The 22,762-nt window shown below is 39.8% G+C and overlaps 1 protein-coding gene across 1 annotated transcript; it reads left to right on the top strand.

Annotated features, from left to right (window-relative positions):
* Positions 1–12,653: 12,653 nt before the first annotated feature.
* Positions 12,654–13,082, top strand: LOC138880929 (uncharacterized). Its single transcript, XM_070161113.1, has one exon. The coding sequence runs from the start codon at positions 12,654–12,656 to the stop codon at positions 13,080–13,082; it is 429 nt and encodes a 142-aa protein (XP_070017214.1).
* Positions 13,083–22,762: the final 9,680 nt, after the last annotated feature.

Below are 22,762 nucleotides of genomic sequence, written 5' to 3'. Positions count from 1 at the left end.
TATTTCCTTTAAAAACCAGCAGAACAATTTTCTTCAAAAATTGTTTTCTAAGGCTAGGTACCTCGGAATTCAATTTCGGGCATACGCCCAAGTACCATATTTTATCACGGACCTCCCAGGATTGTCAGAACACAGATACAGGTCTGTTTACCAAAAATGTTGACCAAAGTAAACTAAAAAAATAAATTTTAACTCTAGAAATTAGTTTTTTTTAATATTTTCACATAAAAGCTTTCTGATTTCACGTTTGGACGGCGCACACAAGTCGATACACATAATATGAAGCTGCTCGTGACCTCAAACTGCTAAACCGGACACAATTTCTCAAAACGACCAGTTGGGTCGTTACACCACAGGTTCCAATAGACAGGTCGAGAGCCCTCCAAGTAGGCTATCTGCTTAGCAGAAGATGTTGGTGCGCTTCATTTGCTTCGAAGTTGCTTGTTTGGTTAGTATGATTTGGACATGTTCTATTTGGTATGGCGGGACTCTGTCCCGTCTTTTATAAAAATTATGTATTCCTAGAGGCTTGTAGACAGATGTCATGTACGTAAAAGATTGTATGGCCTTGTCGGCCTATGTTCAGTATACGATTGATTATTTTGCCCTTATAGGCCCGTATGTCTTATGTATAAATTGGTATCACATATTGTATTCTACTTAACTCACGGCAGCCTTCCGGTTCAGTTATCTATGATAGTATGATATGAAAAGATACGTTATGTTGGTACTTGGTTGGATAAGATATCGGGTGCCCGTCGCGGCCCATAGGTTTGGGTCGTGACATAAAACCTAACAATTGAAGAAATATGTCAAATATATACAGCAACAAGAGGATGAAAATCAATAAATGAGGTCCAAAACTATATGTACAAGTGATTCAGAATGTGTGGGAATTAGATCAGAGTTGCAAATAAGAAATATCATAATACAAGCTTCGTAAGAAGTCATTGACAACTAGGGGCAGTGAGAAAAATAAGGAGGATTAGAGGACCATAATGATATACATGTTTCACATAAGACGACTTAGAACTAGAATAAAGAGAGCGGAATCAATATTGTAATGGATGCATTTAGTCTTAAGTCACAGGAGATTTAATAAATGAGCAAGATCAAAAGGAAGAAGGGTTGATGGAGGACTTCACCAATTAACAGGTTCGGAATACGCTTGGCAGATTCAGATATTAAAAGTATAATGGAATGGAATATGGTAAAGTCATCTCTTTTAGAAAGGGAAGATTTCCGTTTTAGGAAAAGTTGTTGATACCCAAAATTATCATTTTGGTGATGCATTCATTGGATTCTCATATTTATACTAATATATAGCTAACATAATTTTTTTTGTGCATATTTTTACAAATTTATTTGTCAATTTATAAATCTAATTTGCATATAATTGCAATATTGGCCTCTTTTAAGATTTAATTGTATTTATATTTATAAAATTAACTTCAGTATTTTTAATTTGATAATTATGTATTATTAATCATTTTAGTGCTTTTAATTTATTTCTAGAAATTATTTTACTATTTTTTATAAAATAAATGAGGAAACAATGGCTATTTAAATGATAGCCCATTTATATTTAAATTTTAGCCAGATTTGAACCCCTAATTAAACCATCCCAAAGACCCAAGCCCAATCCCTAAATCTACCCGACCCAAACCGGATTAAATCTTGGCCATTGATCAAAATTGATCAACGACCCAGATTCACTCTTACCAAATTAAACCCAAATGACCCCCCAAACCCTTGTCATTCCTCACTTAACTGACTCTCTTCTCTCTATCTCCGGTTCTCTCTAGAACCTTTCCCCTCCCTCCTCCGCTCCAATGAGCTTCACTCGCCTTCTCCGGCCACCTCCTGGCCTAAATCCATGGTGGTTTCACCACCCACCAACCTTCTATGGCTCCTCCACGCTTGGTTACTGAAATCTCATGTCCTAACCACGAAAGAACGGGGTCCAGATCCTTGTGGGTTTCAAGTTCTAGGGCCATCACCGGCAAGCCATGTCTGTTCAATCCTGGCCTCGACTCCTCTTGCTTAGATCAACGACGATCCAAGTCTTTCTCACCGTTTGGGTTCCTCTGAAACCCTAGATTTTGAGTTTTTTCTGATTTCCTTAGATCTGTTCTAGATCCATGTTTTCCCTAAACCTTTAAAATGATTTCTTGACATGTCTTTTAAAACTGTGCTTTCAAAACCTTTATTTCTTCCGATCTAGGGTTTTTGAGTTATGTTTCTCTGATTCTCTTTTTTCTCTTGTATGTTTCTCTGATTTTCTTTTTCTTTGTGTGTTTCTCCCACTATGTTGCTTCTACTGTGTTCTTCGTGTGTTTCGTCTACCTTGTTTTCTACTACTGTGTTCTTGTTAAGTTTTTTTTCTTCACCATGTTCTTATTTTTTTCTTCTACTAGTTCTTCAATTGGTTTCGCATGTTGTTATTTTACTATTCCTATCATGAGTTCCTACAACTAAAAGAGAATGTTAAAGGACTCAGTTCCTTTCTGAGACCTCTGAACCTGTTTCAATTAGTATCTTTTCTCTTAATCACTTGCCCTTTCGTCTCTGCACTCGGTTGATGGCAAGAACCCTAAATTTGGGGATTCATCCGAGTTTTGAGACCCTTGGCTATATGATTTGCTTGCTCTTCATCTTTGAACTTGTTTGATTTCAGAAAACCTAACTCTTTTGGACCTATTTCGAGTTTTCTGAATTTGTTAATTGAGTCTTGAAATCTCAATTTCTTTATGCGATTCTGATTTTTCAACTAAAACTCTTCTAAGGTCCTTATACTGGACCCTTTGTATGCTATTTGATACTATCTCTTCTAACCTATGTGACTACCTACTGATTTTGCAATGGCATAAAGTTTTCTTTGCTCTAAATTCAACCTATCATATTTGTTTGCTCTTTATATGTGCTGCACTTCCCTCTAAAAATGGCTTTCAATTTTGATTGATTTCAGACTTCCCTTGTATAAGTTTGATTGATTTCTTTCCTTGTTTGTTGATTTCCCTGTTACTTGATTTGAGTCGAAAACTTTCCTTAGCCCATTCATGAGCCAGTAATTTCAAACGTCTGACCTCTTGATTTACTGTATACTGATTGATCCTTACCTTATTTATTTTAGCCGTGTATTTCAATATTCTTCCCTTAATTAAAACTCCTATGTATTTACCCCTAATTGCCTACTTTTCAAAAGATGTTTATTTTATTTCTTTCCTTAAATAGTTTTACCGTTTGAATCTGAATTCCTTAATTAAAGGAAGTCTTGTATTGATTGATTTTTAATTGATAACCAATTCCTTAATTGTTTTCTTACCTTATTTATATCTGTTTTTCACACTATAAATATCGACTCTTTCATTTATACAAGGACATCAATCAATCACTCGTAGTCTTTCTGAACTTACACTTACACTCAAAGAATTCTCTCTTGTTGCTTGAACTGTGGCCTGTATACAATACCTACTGCCTGCTTTTCTCTATTTACTTCTTTGAAACTGGTATGTCCTGATTAAGGCTTCTAGCACCACAATAATGTGTTTATTTATTACTTTTTGTATCCCTGTCTGCTTAATGCTTCTGTATAGTTCAACACTTGCTCTAGCATATTGATTTCTTTATGCCTGCTCTATTATGAATCCCAAACCACTGCCCCCTATGTGTTTAAGCTTAGGTTTGAGGCATGGCAATACTGCAAGTTATTGTCCATGAATCAAACTCGATCCCTTGGGATCCTAGCCTCTAAATAGTGTGTTCTGGCAGGTTTGAGAGCATTGCCCAGAGTCCCATTGAGGCTCTTAGGTAACTTTGACACATTCAAATGGGAGAAAGGCTTTGGATCATAATCTCTTGGAGTTGGTTTACCTCATATTTCAGACATGAAGTCTGAATCAGGCTCTCTTTTGGTTGTACTTTTATATTTTCTGATGTATTTTTTTTAAATTTATTCCGGGGTGTAATAATTTGTAATAAACTCTTGGGGATAGCTAGTGAAAAGGGCGGGTAACTATGTATGCAAAGGGTAGATACCATGCCTATAGGTCATTCTGAATTCTGCATTCTCACGTAGATACTATGCCTACAGGTCATTCTAAATTCTACATTCTCACATAGATACCATGTCTATAGGTGTTTTGAAATTCTGCACATTCAAATGCATATAGAAAGCATGCCTATAAGGGATTCTGAACGTCTATTTTCACATAGAAATCATGATCATAGGATTACTACATTCGTACAGATATTATGCTCATAGGTTTTAAACAAATACTGCATCTAGATATCATGCTCATAGGTTTTTCTGCCAGTTAGATACCATGTTTATAGGTTAAAACTAGTCCTATGCATTTAGATATCATGTCTATACGGCTTATGCATTTTTACCATGTCTACAAAAGGCTTAAAATCAACTACGCGTAGAAAGCATGTCTATAGGAATTCCTAATCGAATCTGAATCGCTTCATTCACGTATAGAGCTAAAACCAGTAATAACGAGTGTCATCAGTGGCAGAACTTGTGACCTTCGTAAAAAATTGCTCTCTTTAATAATCAGACAACCTTTTTAACTAGTACTTGTTCAACTTATTATTGCTTTCTGAATCCGGTAGATACCATGCCTATAGGATCCTTGTCCAATACTTAGGCAAGCCTTAGGGCGAAGTTATAAACTGAATCTGTGCTATTAACTACAACTAGCAGGCAGGCCTGATTCGGGCTTCTTATCTGAATTATATAATAAATCAGTCTGCCTCAACCTTTAAGTTCTTAATCAGACCATAAAGAGTATGTGAAAGTCATGCTAATTATGTTCTTTCTTTGTTCAAGGAGGTATATCTTAGCCTTTTGCTTGTTATGTGCTTTCCCCCAACTTGCTATACATGTTTTGTGTGTCGCCTTAGAATTTTCCCTTTGAAACTACAAATAAGCATAATATCCCTCACCTTTAGGATTAGTAGTCCTAAATGCCTCCGGGACGGATAGGATTGGGACGGGTAATAGCATGCAATAAATAAACGAGACCATTACGCGCTTTAATACCTTAACGAGGTGGGAAAGGGTAGATATGGATATGATGACCACACGATAATGTCACATGTAGCCCCTCATTGAATAGTGATTATCGGACATTGTGTGGGGTGATCCATATTATTAATAAACCTAGGACCCCCCTTTTTCCTTTGTTTCTTTGTTTCTTCTAATGATTTCAAACTAGTTCTTTTAAGAAAATCAACTTCCTTTTAATTCTTTCCAATTTTGTTTGTAACCATTAGGTGAAAATCCCCTCTTATTTGAAGTTTTATTTGCCTACATATTATTTGCACATAAATTCACAACAATTGTCTGGTCGAAAACCACAATAGTGGATCCTGAGGGGTACCTAACACCTTCCACTTGGGATAATTTCAAGCCCTTACCCCAATCTCTGGTTACTCAAATCAAACCTTCTTGGTGTCCTAATGCACCTTAATCATTAGGTAGTGACTCTTCGATTCAAACCCAAATTTCCAAAAGGGAATGAGTTGTCCTCCCAAATGTCATAAACCCGATTTCGCGAGAAAAAGGGGGCGCGACAGCATGGCGACTCTGCTGGGGATCTTTTAGGCTTTTACCATTTCAGGCTATTACTGTGGTTTGACATTTTCTTTAAATGCCTTTTTTTGTTTAATACCTTTAAGCATTCAATTCCCCTTTTCAACTACAAAACTGACTTGTCTTTTGTTTCTTTCCTTTATTTCTTTTACTAATTTCCTTTACTGCTTTTCTTTATTACTACTTTAAATTATGAAGAACTGTTGTATTTACTGCTTTCTCAACGTGCAAATACATGACAACCTGCTTTAGTTATTGCACAAACATGTTTTCAACATCATATTCCACTCGTGTCAAACAAAATACCATAGCAACGCTTATAATGAGTGGTTGTGCTCTTCCAATATTATCACCCCCTAAATTCGGAAAAGGCATATTTGCGGTAAAACCAGTCAATCAATGGTGTAGTCGACGGTTCCGTGCCTTTCCCCCTTGAGTTGTCCGCTCAAGGGTACCAGTCTAAAACCCCATAGAAACCTTACTCTGTTTAATTGTACATGCATCATGGTCAAACTTATCCAAGTCAGTTATGTTGTACGCATAATGACTCTTTAAGATAGCCTTGTCCAAAGTCCACTGGGTTTCCCTAAAATCCAAACGGACATTATCACATTCTGTGCATTTATTTGGAGAACTAAATGTTTTCATGCTAATTGTTGATATTAAATAATCGAGTCCGGTGGGGGGTATGGTCTTAACCCTTTTGTTTTGCAGAAAATGAAGAGCGAGGTCCCCAGTTTCGGTATGGTTAGCACGCCCCCACTCTTGCTAGACTGGTGGAGGAGTCTTCCATCAGATGACCAAATCAATGAATGGAAAGAGAGGGCCGCCAGAGCTAGAGAAAAGTTGGAAATTCTGGAATACAGTCTGCTGGAATTATAAGGGAAAGTGAGGAAGAGAGTCACCGACTGCCAGAATGCTGAGGGAAACGAAAGAGAACACCTGGCAAAGGCATTTTTACTAGTGAACCTACGCGAACTGGAGGATCTGATCAACGAGAGCATTCAACCTGAGGAAGGTCCTTCTGGGACCAAATAGATATGAGTTTTCTCTTGCTTTAAGAAATGTAATAAGGCCAATGGCCCCTAGTGACATTTTATTTCTAGTTATTTAGTGTTGTTTTGGGATTCACCTATTTTTATCAATAAATTGAGGCATTTAGCATTCTAAGTTCTCCAAATCTATTTGTCGCTAGGCCTACCTCGAGCATAAAGAGGTTCCCAAATAGGACACGATTCACATTCTTGCACTATGTGTTTAAATATCACAATATTTTCTTATAATCCTCACTAACTTGTTATCGTTTTTTTACTTTTGTTTTATTATTCCCCTCCCTAAAGGTTAGCTCGTACACTCTGGCATTATCATTCTATTCCACAAGATCCAGGGGCCCTCCACCCACTCCTCCTCCTAGTCTTATCAGAAACAAGAACAAAGGGAAGATGGAAGATTCGAACAACACCAGAAAGGAAAACTCAACTAAATGGGTAGAGGTCACTCATGGTAATCAGGTTTCCAAAGAAAGCGCGTCCCAACTCGAGTAGAAACTGTTGACATTCCAGGAGGAACTTGATCAAGTTCGAAATCTGGCGAATTTGTCATTTTCCCTCACCACTCCAGATGTCAACTTCCAAAATGCTCAAGACCCCACACCTCCACAAAATATCCCAAAGCCACTAAACCATCCCGCTCCTCACCGCCACTGTAACACCTGCCATACTTCCAACAATACCCCATTGCCCATCCCGGAACCCCAAAACTCCACAAATGACCACTTTCACACCCATCATAACAACCCCATCTACATGGAAACCATGCCACACTCCACCCAACCCATCTCAAGCGCACCCGAGTCTGATAATAAAGACTTGCTCATTAGGAATATGGCTGAAGAACTCAAGAAATTGACTAGCCGAACTCAGGGCATCGAAGGAAGTAAGGGGATTGAAGGATTGAACTACGAAGATCTTTGCATACAACCCGATGTCGAACTGCCCGAGGGGTACAAACCTCTTAAGTTCGAGATGTTTGATGGTATAGGGGATCCAAGAGCTCATTTGAGAACATACTGTGACAAGCTGGTTGAGGTAGGAAAGGACAAGAGGATCCGCATGAAACGTTTCATGAGGATTCTGAAAGGAGATGCTCTGTCTTGGTACATTAGATGAGACCCGAAGAAATGGTCGAACTGGGTGAGTATGGCATCGAATTTTATGGACAGATTCAGGTTCAACACAGAAAATGCACCAGATGTGTTCTTCATCCAGAACCTAAAGAAGAAGCCCACGGAAACATTCTGTGAGTATGCTACTCGCTGGAGATCAGAAGCTGCTAAGGTCAGGCCTTCTTTAGAGGAGGAACAAATGAACAAGTTTTTCGTCCGACCTTAGGACACGCAGTATTATGAAAGGATAATGTTGATTGAGAACCATAAATTTTCTGACATCATCAAGCTGGGAGAAAGGATCGAAGAAGACATCAAAAGTGGTATGGTAACAAACTTTGAAGCCTTACAAGCCACCAATAAGGCTTTACAGTCTGGTGGTACGTCCAAGAAAAGGGATGTAGGTGCCATAATGGTGGCATAGAGAACCAAATCCCCTATCAAATACCAAACCTATCCAATGCCTCCACTCACATATCAGCATACTCCGAACTACCAAGAACCCTCACCCTCTTACCAAACTCCACCACCCACTTATCAATCACCTCCACCTCCCACATATCAACCTACCTCACCAAGATATTCCCAACCTGCACATGTCTACCAAGCCTACAATGCTCAACCATTCCACTATCAATCACCTCCCACACGTCAAAACTTTCCTAGACTTTGACCAAAATTTGACCGACCTCTCAAATAGTATACCGCCATTGCTGACCCCATTGACCGGATGTACGAAAGGCTCAAAGCTGCTGGTTATGTCACCCATATCCCTGCCATAACCCCTGAGAACCCTTCTCAATGGGTCAACCCAAACTAATCCCATGCATACCATTTCGGCATGAAAGGACATACCATCGACGAATGTCGCTCCCTGAATGACAAGATCCAGGCCCTAATTGATAACAAGATTATTATGGCAAAGGAGCCTACTCCGAATGTCCGCAATAACCCTCTGCTAGACCATAAGGGTGGAGGTATTCACATGATTGAAATAGAGGATGATTGAAACCCCAAGGGATCGATCGGTCTGATTATAGAGGGCGACGATCCAAAAAAGCCAATAGTCACCTTAATTCGATTGTAGTCCAGATTCATCCTTCTGGGGACGCCGAGGTAAATATGACCATGCCACTTGAGTTTGAAGCACCATCCTCTGCAAAGATGCCAACACTGATTGTGGTCGAATTTATGTCACCAACAAATGCATCTACACCTTTTGAAATTGCAATTTTACCGCCTAAGGTGCATGCTCCGTTCGGAGTAAATATAGCCATGCCAATTCTGGTGGCAATGTCTGCCATAACACCATTCTGGTGGAAGGTCAAGTTCGGGGAAGCCTTTGCGGTACAGAGTATGATGAGAACTGGTTAGGTTTATACCCCAGAACATTTGGCTGAGTCAAGCAAGCAGGCCTCTGGTCGGCCAACCATCACTGAAATCGGGCCCGATGATCTCTAGAGAAAGATACAAGCCAATGAATACTCGATCATTGATCAGCTGAACAAAACGCCGACACAAATTTCTATGCTAGCATTGCTACAAAATTTTGATGCACGCAACAATGCCTTGTTAAGGGTGCTGAGCGAGACATATGTACCAAGCAACATCACCGGAGGAGAAATGGAAAACATGGTTGGGCAGGTATTGGACAGTCACAAGATCACTTTCCATGAAGATGAGCTGCCACCCGAAAGGTTGAGTCACAACAAGGTATTGCACATCACCGTGCAATGCAAAGATTATTTTATCACTAGAATCCTGATTGATGGAGGATATAGCCTCAACATTTGTCTGCTGGTAACATTTAGGACATTGGAAAAGGGTCTACATGAGATCAAGGATGGGGCCATCAACGTTAAAGCTTTCGACGGTTCCCAAAGGTCCACAATTGGGGAAATCAGCCTGTGTTTGCAAATGGGGCCTACTTGGTTCGATGTTGATTTTCAAGTGATAGACATACTGACATCTTACAATTTGCTGTTGGGACGACCATGGATTCATGGTGCTGGGGCTGTGGCATCGACACTACATCAGGCAGTGAAATTCGAATGGAACCATTAAGAGGTAATCATTCACGGCGATGGAAGCAATCCTATATACAGTCGCTAGACCATTCCGTCAATCTAAGGAAGAAGGAAGCTAGGAGGGGAAACTTACCATCACATCGAAAGGGTGAACGCTGTTGATAAAGATAAATAGTAGGATAACAAGATCGAGAGTATATTGAACTGGAGTGGATACGAACCTGGCAAGGGACTTGGGAGGAACCTCCAAGGAATCGCTAAGCCTATTAAACTAAAGAAACATGGAACCACTTTCGGTATGGGATATGAGTACACTTGGGAGGAATTCAACAACTAGTCGCCACCATGGCGCAGTTCTTACTATCCGCTGGAGCAGCCAACACCACATTTGGGGCAGACTTTCCAGCTAGCCGATGTTATTTATGGGACAGAAGAAGAGGAAGCACTGGCAACAGTAAGGAATTGGTTCTTAGAAGATGATGATATGGATTGTTGTGTTGTTTCCAAGGAGGAGGGGGAGGAAGGCCCTTCCATACAGGCAGTAAGCAGAGGAGCATGCCTCAGTAACTGGACCATCAGAACCACCAGAGCCCAGAAAGCCTCGGGGTAGCAAGGCTGAACAAGCATTATGCATTATCTTTTATTTTTACTAGTTGACTTTCCTTTCGCATTTTAAAATTTCGCAATAAGATCTTCAATGTTCAAAACAGTTATGGAATTTATCAAAGCATTTCGACTTTCCCTATAAATCTTACTCTTATTATTTTCTCTCATTACTTTACTGATACAACATTACTATTACTTATCTTGATGAACCAATGACTGTGACGTGCAACGAGACAACGCAACAAACGGATACAGATTCATAGGAAGATGACATATCGGAAGACATTGTTAAAGAAGTCGAGAATTTTTAGAATAGACCTAAGTCCAACCTGGACAAGACTGAGATTGTTAACCTAGGAGATGTAGAGAACGTCAAAGAAACACGAATCATCATTCATTTGTCACCGTCAGAAAAGGAAGAGTACACAGAATTTCTAAGGGAATATGAAGACATATTCTCCTGGTCGTATGATGACATGGCTGGTCTGAGTACATCCATTATGGCTCACAAACTGCCAACAGATCCAGCATTGCCGCCGATAAAGCAAAATCTCAAAGAGTTTAAGCCTGACATGAGTCTGAAAATCAAGAAGGAAGTCGCTAAGCAAGTCAAAGACAAGGTTCTCAGGGTAGTAGAATACCCAACATGGTTAGCTAACATTGTGCCAGTACCAAAGAAGGACGGGAAGGTCAGAGTCTATGTCGACTTCCGGGATCTTAACCGGGCCAGTCCGAAAGACGACTTCCCTTTGCCAAACATACACATCCTAATCGATAATTACGCTAAGCATGAGTTACAGTCATTTGTAGATTGTTTTGCGGGGTCATCAGATCTGGATGGATGAAGAAGATGCTGAGAAAATGGCTTTCATTACGCCGTGGGGGATGTACTGTTACAAGATGAAGCCGTTCGTATTAAAGAATGCTAGGGCCACCTACATGAGGGCCATGACCACCATTTTCCATGATATGATACACAAAGAGATCGAAATATATGTAGACGATGTTATTATCAAGTCCAAGAAAGATACTGATCACATGGAACATTTGAGGAAGTTCTTCAATAGGCTACAAAGGTACAACCTAAAACTGAATCATGCAAAGTGTGCATTTGGGGTTCCTACCGGAAAACTACTTGGGTTTATTGTGAGTCATCGAGGAATAGAACTGGATCCATCAAAAGTCAAAGCTATTCAAAAATTGCCACCGCCAAAGAACAAGAAGGATGTAATGAGTTTCTTGAAGAGACTCAACTACATCAGCCAGTTCATAGAACAATCTACAGTCATCTGTGAGCCAATCTTCAAGATGTTGAATAAGGACGCCGCTACCAAATGGACTGGTGACTGCCAAAAGGCCTTCCACAGAATCAAGGAGTACATGTCAACACCACCAGTTCTGGTCCCGCCCGATCTAGGTAGACCTCTATTACTCTACCTTGCAGTACTGGACAGAGCTTTAAAATGCGTCCTTGGGCAGCATGATGAGATAGGGAGGAAGGAGCAGGCCATCTGTTATCTCAGCAAGAAGTTCACCCCGTACGAGGCCCGATATTCTTTGTTATAATGCATTGCGCTCTGACTTGGGTAGCTCAGAAGTTGAGGCATTACTTTTGTGCCTATACTACATATCTCATATCAAGGATGGATCCTTTGAAGTACATCTTTCAGAATCCCATGCGCACTGGCAAGCTAGCCAAGTGGCAAATCCTATTGAGTGAATTTGACATTGTCTACGTAACTCAAAAAGCGATCAAAAGACAGGCACTAGCAGATCACCTCACTGAAAATCTCATGGACGGAGAGTATGAACCCCTAAAAATATACTTTCCTGATGAAGAGGCATCATTCATAGGAGAAGATATTGCAGAATCCTATGACGATGGAGAATGTTTTTTGATGGAGCAGAAAATTTCAAAGGAGTCGTCATAGGAGCAGTCCTACTATCAGAAACTTGTTAGCATTGTCCAGTGTCTGCCAAACTCAGGTTTCCTTGCACCAATAACATGGCCGAGTATGAAGCCTGCATCTTAGGGCTCAAGATGGCCATTGACATGAACATTAAAGAATTGCTAGTAATTGGGGATTCAAACTTGCTTATACATCAGGTCCGAGAAGAACCGGCAACCAAGAACTCCAAAATACTCCCTTATCTGCATCATATACAGGAGTTGAGAAAGAGGTTCACAAAGACAGAATTCCAACATGTCCCTAGAGTCTAGAATGAATTCGTTGATGCACTGGCTACCCTATCATCCATGATACATCACCCAGACAAGAACTTTATTGATCCCATTCCGATAAAGATCCATGATCATATGGCTTATTGTACTCATGTTGAGGAAGAAGAAAACAGAAAGCCTTGGTTTCATGATATCAAGGAATATTTGACGAAAGGAGAATACCTAAAACTTGCAAAACCTACTCAGAAACGCACACTTCAGAGGTTGTCCAACAATTTCTTTCACTGCGGAGGTATCATGTATAGGAGGACTCCTGATTTGGGATTACTAAGGTGTGTCAACGTGAAAGAAGCATCTAAACTACTAAAAGAAATCCATGCTGGGACCTGCGGTCCAAATATGGACGGTTTTGTCTTAGCTAAGAAGATACTCCGGGCTGGTTACTTCTGGATGACTATGGAAATGGACTCCATCCAGTATGTCCAAAAATGCCACTATTGGTAGATACATGCAGACATGATCAAGGTACCCCCAAATGAGCTTACTGCAACAAGCTCACCATGGCTGTTTGCCGCCTGGGGAATGGACGTTATTGGACCAATTGAACCTACCGCGTCCAACGGGCACAGATTCATCCTAGTAGCAATCGACTATTTCACCAAATGGTTCAAAGCATCGTCTTACAGAGCAGTAACTAAGAATGTCATGGCAGACTTTGTCCGCGATCGCATTGTTTGCCGACTCGGGATTCTGGAGACAATCATCACTAATAATGGCTCCAATCTCAACAGTGACTTGATGAAAGCTATGTGTGAAACCTTCAAGATCAAACAAAAGAATTCTACAGCCTACAGGCCTTAGATGAATGGAGCCGTAGAAATCGCTAATAATAATATCAAGAAGATATTAAGGAAAATGATAGAGAAGCATAAGCAGTGGCACGAGAAGCTATCATTTGCTTTATTGGGATATCGCACCACAGTCCGCACATCAACCGGGGCAACTCCCTATATGCTAGTTTACGGTACAGAGGCCGTCATTCCCGCTGAGGTAGAAATTCCCTCCCTAAGGATCATACAGAAAGTGGAGCTCAACGATGCAGAGTAGGTAAAGAGTTGTTACAAGCAGCTAGCTCTTATCGATGGGAAAAGAATGAATGCAGTTTGCTATGGTCAGCTTTATCAGAACAGAATGTCCCGAGCCTTCAACAAAAGAGTCAAGCCAAGACAGTTCACACCGGGGCAGCTGGTGTTAAAGAAAATTTTCCACATCAAGATGAGGCCAAAGGGAAATTTTCTCCCAACTGGCAGGGTCCGTACATGGTTCACCGGGTTCTAATAGGAGGAGCCCTCATACTTGCGGAAATGGACGGAGAAGTCTGGCCAAAACCGATCAACTCAGATGCAGTCAAGCGATACTATGTGTAATCTTATGCCTTCCTCATATGATGTAATTTGAACTACGCCTGACCTAATTCCCGTTTAAGAGGGAATACATAGGCAGCCCGATGGGTTCGGTCACAAGTTAATAAAATTATCATTTCCCCTCGTAATTGGAAACTAGGACAGAATTTTGAGGAGGACCCTCAAAATTTCGAATTATTTCGGCCAGTCATCGCAAGCAGCCGTCAGAAGCATCAACCCAGTAAACTGGGACAGAATTTTGAGGAGGACCCTCAAAACTCCGTAGCAAGAGAAGTTGCAGTGTTTTGAACCACGTCGCAGTCGTCGGTTCATCTAAAGAAAACTATTCTCGATTATGTACTTATGTTATATTTTTACTAAATCATGCATGTTTGTTATCAAAATTGCTCTATTTAGAAATGCTACCCCAATGATACGTACAGTATCACCGAAACAGAGCCGAGCAGATCAAGTAGAGCCAGCGGGGATAGGAACTAACCTTTCCCCTTTACAAAACTCACGATTTTTCTTTGGATGCAGGCACCTGAGTTGCAAAATCATCGAACATATTATACACTCATATTATTCGGGAATACAACTCTCAGAATTGTTCACGTTTACCAGCATCTATCCACGCACGCTAGCGATATTCCCTATATCGCAACGTCCCCATCGGTCACAATGTCGCAACCTGATATCAACCAAGAAACTCTATTACCATTTGCCCTTTTATTTTTATTCCTGCATTGCAAAAGGCTACCATTCTGCCTTCTGAGACTAAGCATTGTCTCCATCTGCATTTGATGCATTGCATAAGGCTACCATTCTGCCTTCTGAGACTAAGCACTGTCTCTATCTGTATTTTCTATATTGCATAAGGCTACTATTCTACCTTCCGAGACTAAGCACTGTCTCCATCTGTATTTTTGCATTGCATAAGGCTACCATTCTGCCTTCCGAGACTAAGCTCTATCTCCATCTGCATTTTTGCATTGCATAAGTCTACCATTGTGCCTTCCGAGACTAAGCACTGTCTCCATCTGCATCCTCTGCAATGCATAAGGCTATCATTCTGCCTTCCGAGGTTAAGCTCTACCTTCATTTGCATGGCTGAAAGATCACCGCTTTATTTACACTTGCATGGCTGAAAGATCGCCACATTTACACCTGCATGGCTGAAAGATCACCGTGTTATTTTACACTTGCATGGCTGAAAGATCGCTGCTTATTGCATTTAATGGGCTGAAATATCGCCTAACACTGCATTTCATGGGCTGAAAGATCGCCAAATTATCTAAGGGCATCATTGTTTGGAGGCACCATTTACATAGCCCGAGAACACCATGTCATGGCCTGAATATCCCTTTTATCTTTTGCATATCATTATTCAAAGGCATCATAGTTCGGAGGCATTATTCCCATAGCTCAAGAGCATCATTTCATGGCTTGCGAATCCTTTATCATCCGCTTCATGGCCCAGGATGCCATAGTTTGAGGACGTCATCCTAACCATCCAAAGACAACATTCATGGTCTGATGGGAACTTGCATCACGTTTAAATTTATGCACAATATATGCTTGTATTGCTCATTTGCAAGTAAACCGACGAGCAATGGCCATCTCAGCAGGAGTGATCCCGCTCCAGTTCCTGCAGCCCTATTAGACCTTAACTATTCATCCCAACCTGAATATCACGCCCGTTCTTGAAACGGTCTCCATCAGCATACTCCGCCGACGAATCCCGAACTACATACGGCCTGATTCCTGTAGAACCAAGGATATTTAGGCATCTCAGAAGCCAGACTATGGCCTAAGTCTACTCGAACCATTTCGTTCGGTCAAAATTGGCTATCATATCTTTACCCGTAAACTCTTTCATCCTTCCCTGGTAAAGAGGGGCAGCTGTTGATACCCAATTTTTTCCTGTATATTTTTATATGCAAAATACTTTTAAAATAGCATGTATATGCATATGTAAGTATGTCCTAAGGTTTTAATATTTTTCTCTTAATTTTTAAAAGATTTTTAAATCAATTTACTTCCATATTTTAGCAAGAAAAACCCAATAATTATTCCAAAAATTATCATTTTGGTGATTCATTCATTGGATTCTCATATTTATACTAAAATATGGCTAACATAATTTTATTTGCATATTTATACAAATTTATTTGTCATTTATTAAATCTAATTTGCATATAATTGCAATATTGGCCTCTTTTAAGATTTAATTGTATTTATATTTATAAAATTAACTTCAGTGTTTTTAATTTGATAATTATGTATTATTATTCATTTTAGTGCTTTTAATTTATTTCTGAAAATTATTTTACTATTTTTTATAAAATAAATGAGGGAAAAATGACTATTTAAATGATAGCCCATTTGTATTTGAATTTTGGCCAGATTTGAACCCCTAATTAAACCAGCCCAAAGACCCAAGCCCAATCCCTAAATCTACCTGACCCAAACCGGATTAAATCTTGGCCGTTGATCAAAATTGATCAACAGCCCAGATTCACTCTTACCAAATTAAACCCAAACGATCGCCCCAAACCACTCTCATTCCTCACTCAACCGACTCTCTTTTCTCTCTTTCTCTCTCTATCTCTGGTTCTTTCTATAACCTTTCCCCTCCCCCCTCCGCTACGATGAGCTTCACTCGCCTATTCTGGCCACCTCCTTGCCTGATTCCATGGTGGTTTCACCACCCACCAGCCTTTTATGGCTCCTCGACGCTTGGTTATTGAAATCTCATGACTTATACACGAAAGAACGGGGTCCAGATCCTTGTGGGTTTCAAGTTCTAGGGCCATCACTAGCAAGCCATGTCTGTTCAAGCCTAGCCTCGACTCCTCTTGCTTAGATTAATGACGATCCAAGTCTTTCTCACCGTTTGGGTTCCTCTGAAACCCTAGCTTTTGAGTCTTTGTTGATTTCCTTAGATCTGTTCTAGATCCATGTTTTCCCTAAACTTTTAAAACGATTTCTTGACATGTCTTTTAAAACTATGCTTTTAAAACCTTTATTTCTTCTGATCTAGGGTTTTTGAGTTATTTTTCTCTGATTCTCTTTTTTCTCTTGTATGTTTCTCTGATTTCTTTTTCTTTGTGTGTTTCTCCCACTATGTTGCTTCTAATGTGTTCTTCGTGTGTTTCGTCTACCTTGTTTTCTCCTACTGTGTTCTTGTTAAGTTTTTTTTTCTTCAACATGTTCTTATTTGTTTCTTCTACTAGTTCTTCCATTCGTTTCGCATGTTGTTCTTTTACTATGCCTATCATGAGTTCCTACTACTAAAAGAGCATATCAAAGGTCTCAGTTCCTTTCTGAGACCTCTGAATCTGTTTCAATTAATATCTTTTCTCTTAATCACTTGCCCTTTCATCTCTACACTCGGTTCATGGCAAGAACCCTAAATTTGGGGGTTCATTCGAGTTTTGAGACCCTTGGCTATGTGATTTGCTTGCTCTTCATCTTTGAACTTGTTTGATTTAAGAAAACCTAACTCTTTTAGACCTATTTTGAGTTTTCTGAATTAGTTAACTGAGTTTTGAAATCTCTATTTCTTTAAGTGATTTTTATTTTTTCTACTAAAACTCTTCTAAGGTCCTTATACTGGACCCTTTGTATGTTATTTGATACTATCTATTCTAACCTATGTGACTACCTACTGATTTTGAAATGGCATGATGTTTTCTTTGCTCTAAATTCAACCTGGCATATTTGTGTGCTCTTTATATGTGTAGAACTTCCCTCTAAAAATGGCTTTCAATTTTGATTGATTTCAGACTTCCCTTTTATAAGTTTGATTGATTTCTTTCCTTGTTTGCTAATTTCCCTGTTACTTGATTTGAGTCAAAAACATTCCTTAGCTCATTCCTGAGCCAATAATCTCAAACCTCTGACCTCTTGATTTACTGTATACTGATTGATCCTTACCTTATTTGTTTTAGCCGTGTATTTCAAAATTCTTTGCTTAATTAAAACTCCTATGTATTTACCCCTAATTTCCTACTTTTCACAAGATGTTTATTTGATTTCTTTCCTTAAATAGTTTTACCATTTGAATCTGAATTCCTTAATTAAAGGAAGTCTTGTATTGATTGATTTTTAATTGATAACCAGTTCCTTAATTGTTTTCTTACCTTATTTCTGCCTGTTTTTCACACTATAAATATTGACTCTTTCATTGACACAAGTACATCAATCCATCACTCGTAGTCTTTCTGAACTTACACTTACACTCAAAGTATTCTCTCTTGTTTCTTGAACTGTGGCCTGTTTACAAGACCTACTGCCTGCTTTTCTCTATTTACTTTTTTGAATCTAGTATGTCCTAATTTAAGGCTTCTAGCACCAAAACAATGTGTTTATTTATTACTTTTTGTATCCCTGTCTGCTTACTGCTTCTGTATAGTTCAACACTTGCTCCAGCATATTGATTTCTTTCTGCCTGCTCTATTATGAATCCCAAACCCCTGCCTCCTATGTGTTTAAGCTATGGTTTGAGGCATGGCAATACTATAAGTTATTGTCCATGAATCAAATTCGATCCTTTGGGATCCTATCCTCTAAATGGTGTGTTCTGGCAGGTTTGAGATTATTCTAGCATCCTCCATTGCTGAACATGTTTGAAGCCAGGCCTTGCCTAAGCAATAGGCTCTTTACAATCTCTCTATTCCCTATTCCCCTATGTGTACTTATTTGTAGCTGTTTCCCTCGCCCTTTCCACTTTCAAAATTCTGTTTCTGCACTTGCACTCTTTCTTAGTCTTTAAGTTCTGCCCCCTTCTTGTGAGCCTTGCCTTGGGACCCTTTGAGCTCCCTCTGAACTTGGACACTTGAGGGCTAGCCTTTCCACACTGCACTTGTCCTTATATGATAATACATTTGGGTGTGAGCATTGCCCAGAGTCCCATTGAGGCTCTTAGGGAACTTTGACACATTCAAATGGGAGAAAGACTTTGGATCATGATCTCTTGGAGTTGGTTTACCTCATATTTCAGACATGAAGTCTTAATTAGGCTCTCCTTTGGTTGTACTTTTATATTTTCTGATGTATTTTTTTTACTTTATTCCGGGCTGTAATAATTTGTAATACACTCTTGGGGATGGCTCGTGAAAAGGGAGGGTAACTGTGTATGCAATGGGTAGATACCATGCCTATAGGTCATTCTGATTTCTGCATTCTCACATAGATACTATGCCTACAAGTCATTCTAAATTCTACATTCTAACATAGATACCATGTCTATAGGTGTTTTGAAATTCTGCACATTCAAATGCATATAGAAAGCATGCCTATAGGGGATTCTAAACGTCTATTTTCACATAGAAATCATGATCATAGGATTACTACATTTGTACAGATATTATGCTCATAGGTTTTAAACAAATGCTGCATCTAGATATCATGCTCATAGGTTTTTCTGCCAGTTAGATACATTGTTTACAGATTAAAACCAGTCTTATGCATTTAGATATCATGTCTATAAGGCTTCAACATTTTTTACCATGTCTACAAAAGGCATAAAATCAACTACGCGTAGAAAGCATGTCAATAGGAATTCCTAATCGAATCTGAATCGCTTCATTAACTTATAGAGATAAAACCAGTAATAACGAGTATCATCAGTGGGAGAACTTCTGACCTTCATATAAACTTGCTCTCTTTAATAATCTGACAACCTTTTTGACTAGTACTAGTTCAACTTATTATTGCTTTCTGAATCCAGTAGATACTATGCCTATAGGATCCTTGTCCAACACTTAGGCAAGCCTTAGGGCGAAGTTATAAACTGAATCTATGCTATTAACTACAACCAACAGGCAGAAATATTTTGGGCTTCTTTTCTGCATTATGTAATGAATCAGTCTGCCTCAACCTTTAAGTTCTTAATGAGACCATAAACAGTATGTGAAAGTCATGCTAATTATGTGTTTTCTTTGTTCAAGGAGGTATATCTGATCATTTTACTTTTTTATGTGCTTTCCTCAAACTTGCTATACATGTTTTGTGTGTCGCCTTAGAATTTTACCTTTGAAACTACAAATAAGCCTAATATCCCTCCCCTTTAGGATTAGTAGTCTTAAATACCTCTGGGACTGATAGGATTGGGACAGGTAATAGCATGAAATAAGTAAACGAGATCATTCCGCGCTTTAATACCTTAACGAGGTGGGAAAGGGTAGATATGGATATATGACCACACGATAATGTCATGTGTAGCCCCTCATTGAGGAGTGATTACCAGACATTGTGTGGGGTGATCCATATTATTAATAAACCTAGGACCCCCCTTTTCCCTTTGTTTCTCTATTTCTTCTAAAGATTTCAAACTATTTCTTTTAAGAAAATCATCTTCCTTTTAATTCTTTCCAATTTTGTTTGCAACCATTAGGTGAAAATCCCCTATTATTTGAAGTTTTATTTGCCTACATGTTATTTGCACTTAAATTCACAACAATAGTCTGGCCGGGAACCACACTAGTGGATCCTAAGGGGTGCCTAACTGTCACGTCCCTAACCCCGAACCCGGTCGTGATGGTGCCTCTCATGAAGACAAGGCCAGCCGGTCTGACACATTTCGTCCTTTTAAGCAGTTAAATAGCATAACAGTTTAAACATGATTTAATAGCACCATTAGCGGAAATAGAGATAACAAAGCGACATTTCCAACCCGACACAGCCCTAACGGAGGTGTCACAAGTCATGAGCTACTAAGGATCTTGATACGAGTCTACTAAATTCAATATCTGGTACGACTGTTTGAAGGATATAAAAGTAATAAGATAAGGGAGACACGGGGGCTGCGGACGCCAACAGCTATCTCTTAGTCTCCGAGACACCGCCTAAACTGGAAGGATCAGCACTCAGGAGCAGGACCTGCTATGTCTGAATGTGCACACACGGTGCAGGGAGTAAAGTGAGTACTCCAACTCAGTGAGTAATAAATATAAATAATGGCTGAAAGCAAGAAAACATGTGAAAACACAAAGCAATCTATACTGAAGCAGTAAAATCACTTAAAACAGTAAATCAGTGAAATATCAAGTAAACTTCCTTTTTCAACCAGTAAAACAAGTAATTTGGCAGGTAATTAACAAATAGAAATACGCCCCTCGGGCAATAACTCAGAATAATACCAGTGCCCCGGGCTCGCTCTTAAAACAATATCAGCCCCTCGGGCTCACTCTCAGATCACAATGGGTACCCGCACTCACTGGGGGTGTGCAGACTCCGGAGGGGCTCCTTACGGCCCAAGCGCAATATCAAGCCTTCTCCTGGCATCAACTCTCGGCTCTCGACCTCACATCACTCAAGCCACCTCGTGGCGTATAAATGTATCTCAGGCCCTCGGCCTCATATCACTCAGTGTATCATCATATATGGCTCTCAGCCGCACTCAATCCAAAAAATCATCACAAGCCCCTTGGGCATTAGTAAAACAATAGTTCTCAGCCGAAAACATCATTTAGAAATATCATTTAAGTCTCAAAACTGAGTAAAAGTGGCTGAGTTGTAAAACAGTAGGAAACCACAAGACTGAGTTCAAGTAATAAATCAAAATAGTGAGGAAATAGTGATAAAAATTCTCGGAGGGTTCAAATAGTTGGCACGAAGCCCAAATATGGCAATCAGCCCAAACCATTATGGTAACAAACAAGTTTCAGTCAAATATGCGGTAAGAACATCAAACGGGACGAACCAAATCACAAATCCCAATAGTAAACAACCCCACGCTCATCATCAAGCGCGTGTCTCATCTCAATATAGCACTACGATGTGCAATCTGGGGTTTTAAACCCTTAGGACATCATTTACAATCATTACTCACCTCAAACCGGTTAATTCTCTAGCTCGCGATGCTTTTGCCCCTTGAATTGGCCTCCACACGCATCAAATCTATCCAAAATCGGAGCGAATATGTCACATTATGCTAAGGGAACAAAGCCCAAGCGAAAACAATCGAATTACCATAAAATTCCAGAAATTGGTCAAACCCGACCCCCGGGCCCATATCTCGGAATTTGACAAAATTCACAAAACTAGAATCCTTATACTCTCACGAATCTATCCATACGAAAATTATCCAATTCTGATACTATTTGGTCCTTCAAATCATCATTTTACATTTTTGAAAGATTGCACAATTTTCTTCCCAAATTCCATCCGAAATCACGAATTAAATGATGAATTCAATGATATATTCATGTACTCTAGCCAAATCTGAGTTAGAATCACTTACCCCGATAAATTTCTTGAAAAACCTTCGAAATATTGCCAAAATTCGAGCTCTCTAGGTCAAAATATCAAATAAAACCCAAAACCTCGTATTTATAGAGTACCCCATAGATTTCCACCTCTGCGAGCCGCACAAAATCGACCGCGGTCGCACAAGCTTTCCTCTGCAGTGAAAAACTTTAGCATTTTGGCCTTAACTTTTGCTACACATGTCCAAATTTCGTTATCTTTACCCTTCTGGAAACTAGACACGAAGGGCTACAACTTTTTTTTTGAATCATCTCAAAATTCCTTGTAGATAAAAATGTATGAGCTTCCGAAGTTGGACCATCGGAATGTTCTTCACCGCGGCCGCACACCATTTTGTGCGGTCCGCACAGTACCTACCGTGGCCGCACACCATTTTGTGCGGTCCGCAGAGCACCTACCACGGCCGCACACTATTTTGTGTGGTCCGCACAGCACTCTCCGCGGACGCACTTCATTTTGTGCGGACCGCGCGGGTGAGTTCTAAGGCCTGCAACCCTTCTGGACCTG

The sequence above is a fragment of the Nicotiana sylvestris genome, chromosome 11, assembly GCF_000393655.2.
Source record: "Nicotiana sylvestris chromosome 11, ASM39365v2, whole genome shotgun sequence".
In the NCBI taxonomy this organism is placed as follows: Eukaryota; Viridiplantae; Streptophyta; class Magnoliopsida; order Solanales; family Solanaceae; genus Nicotiana; species Nicotiana sylvestris.
Note: the sequence above shows the minus strand (reverse complement) of the source record. Positions and strands in the feature narration are given on the sequence as shown.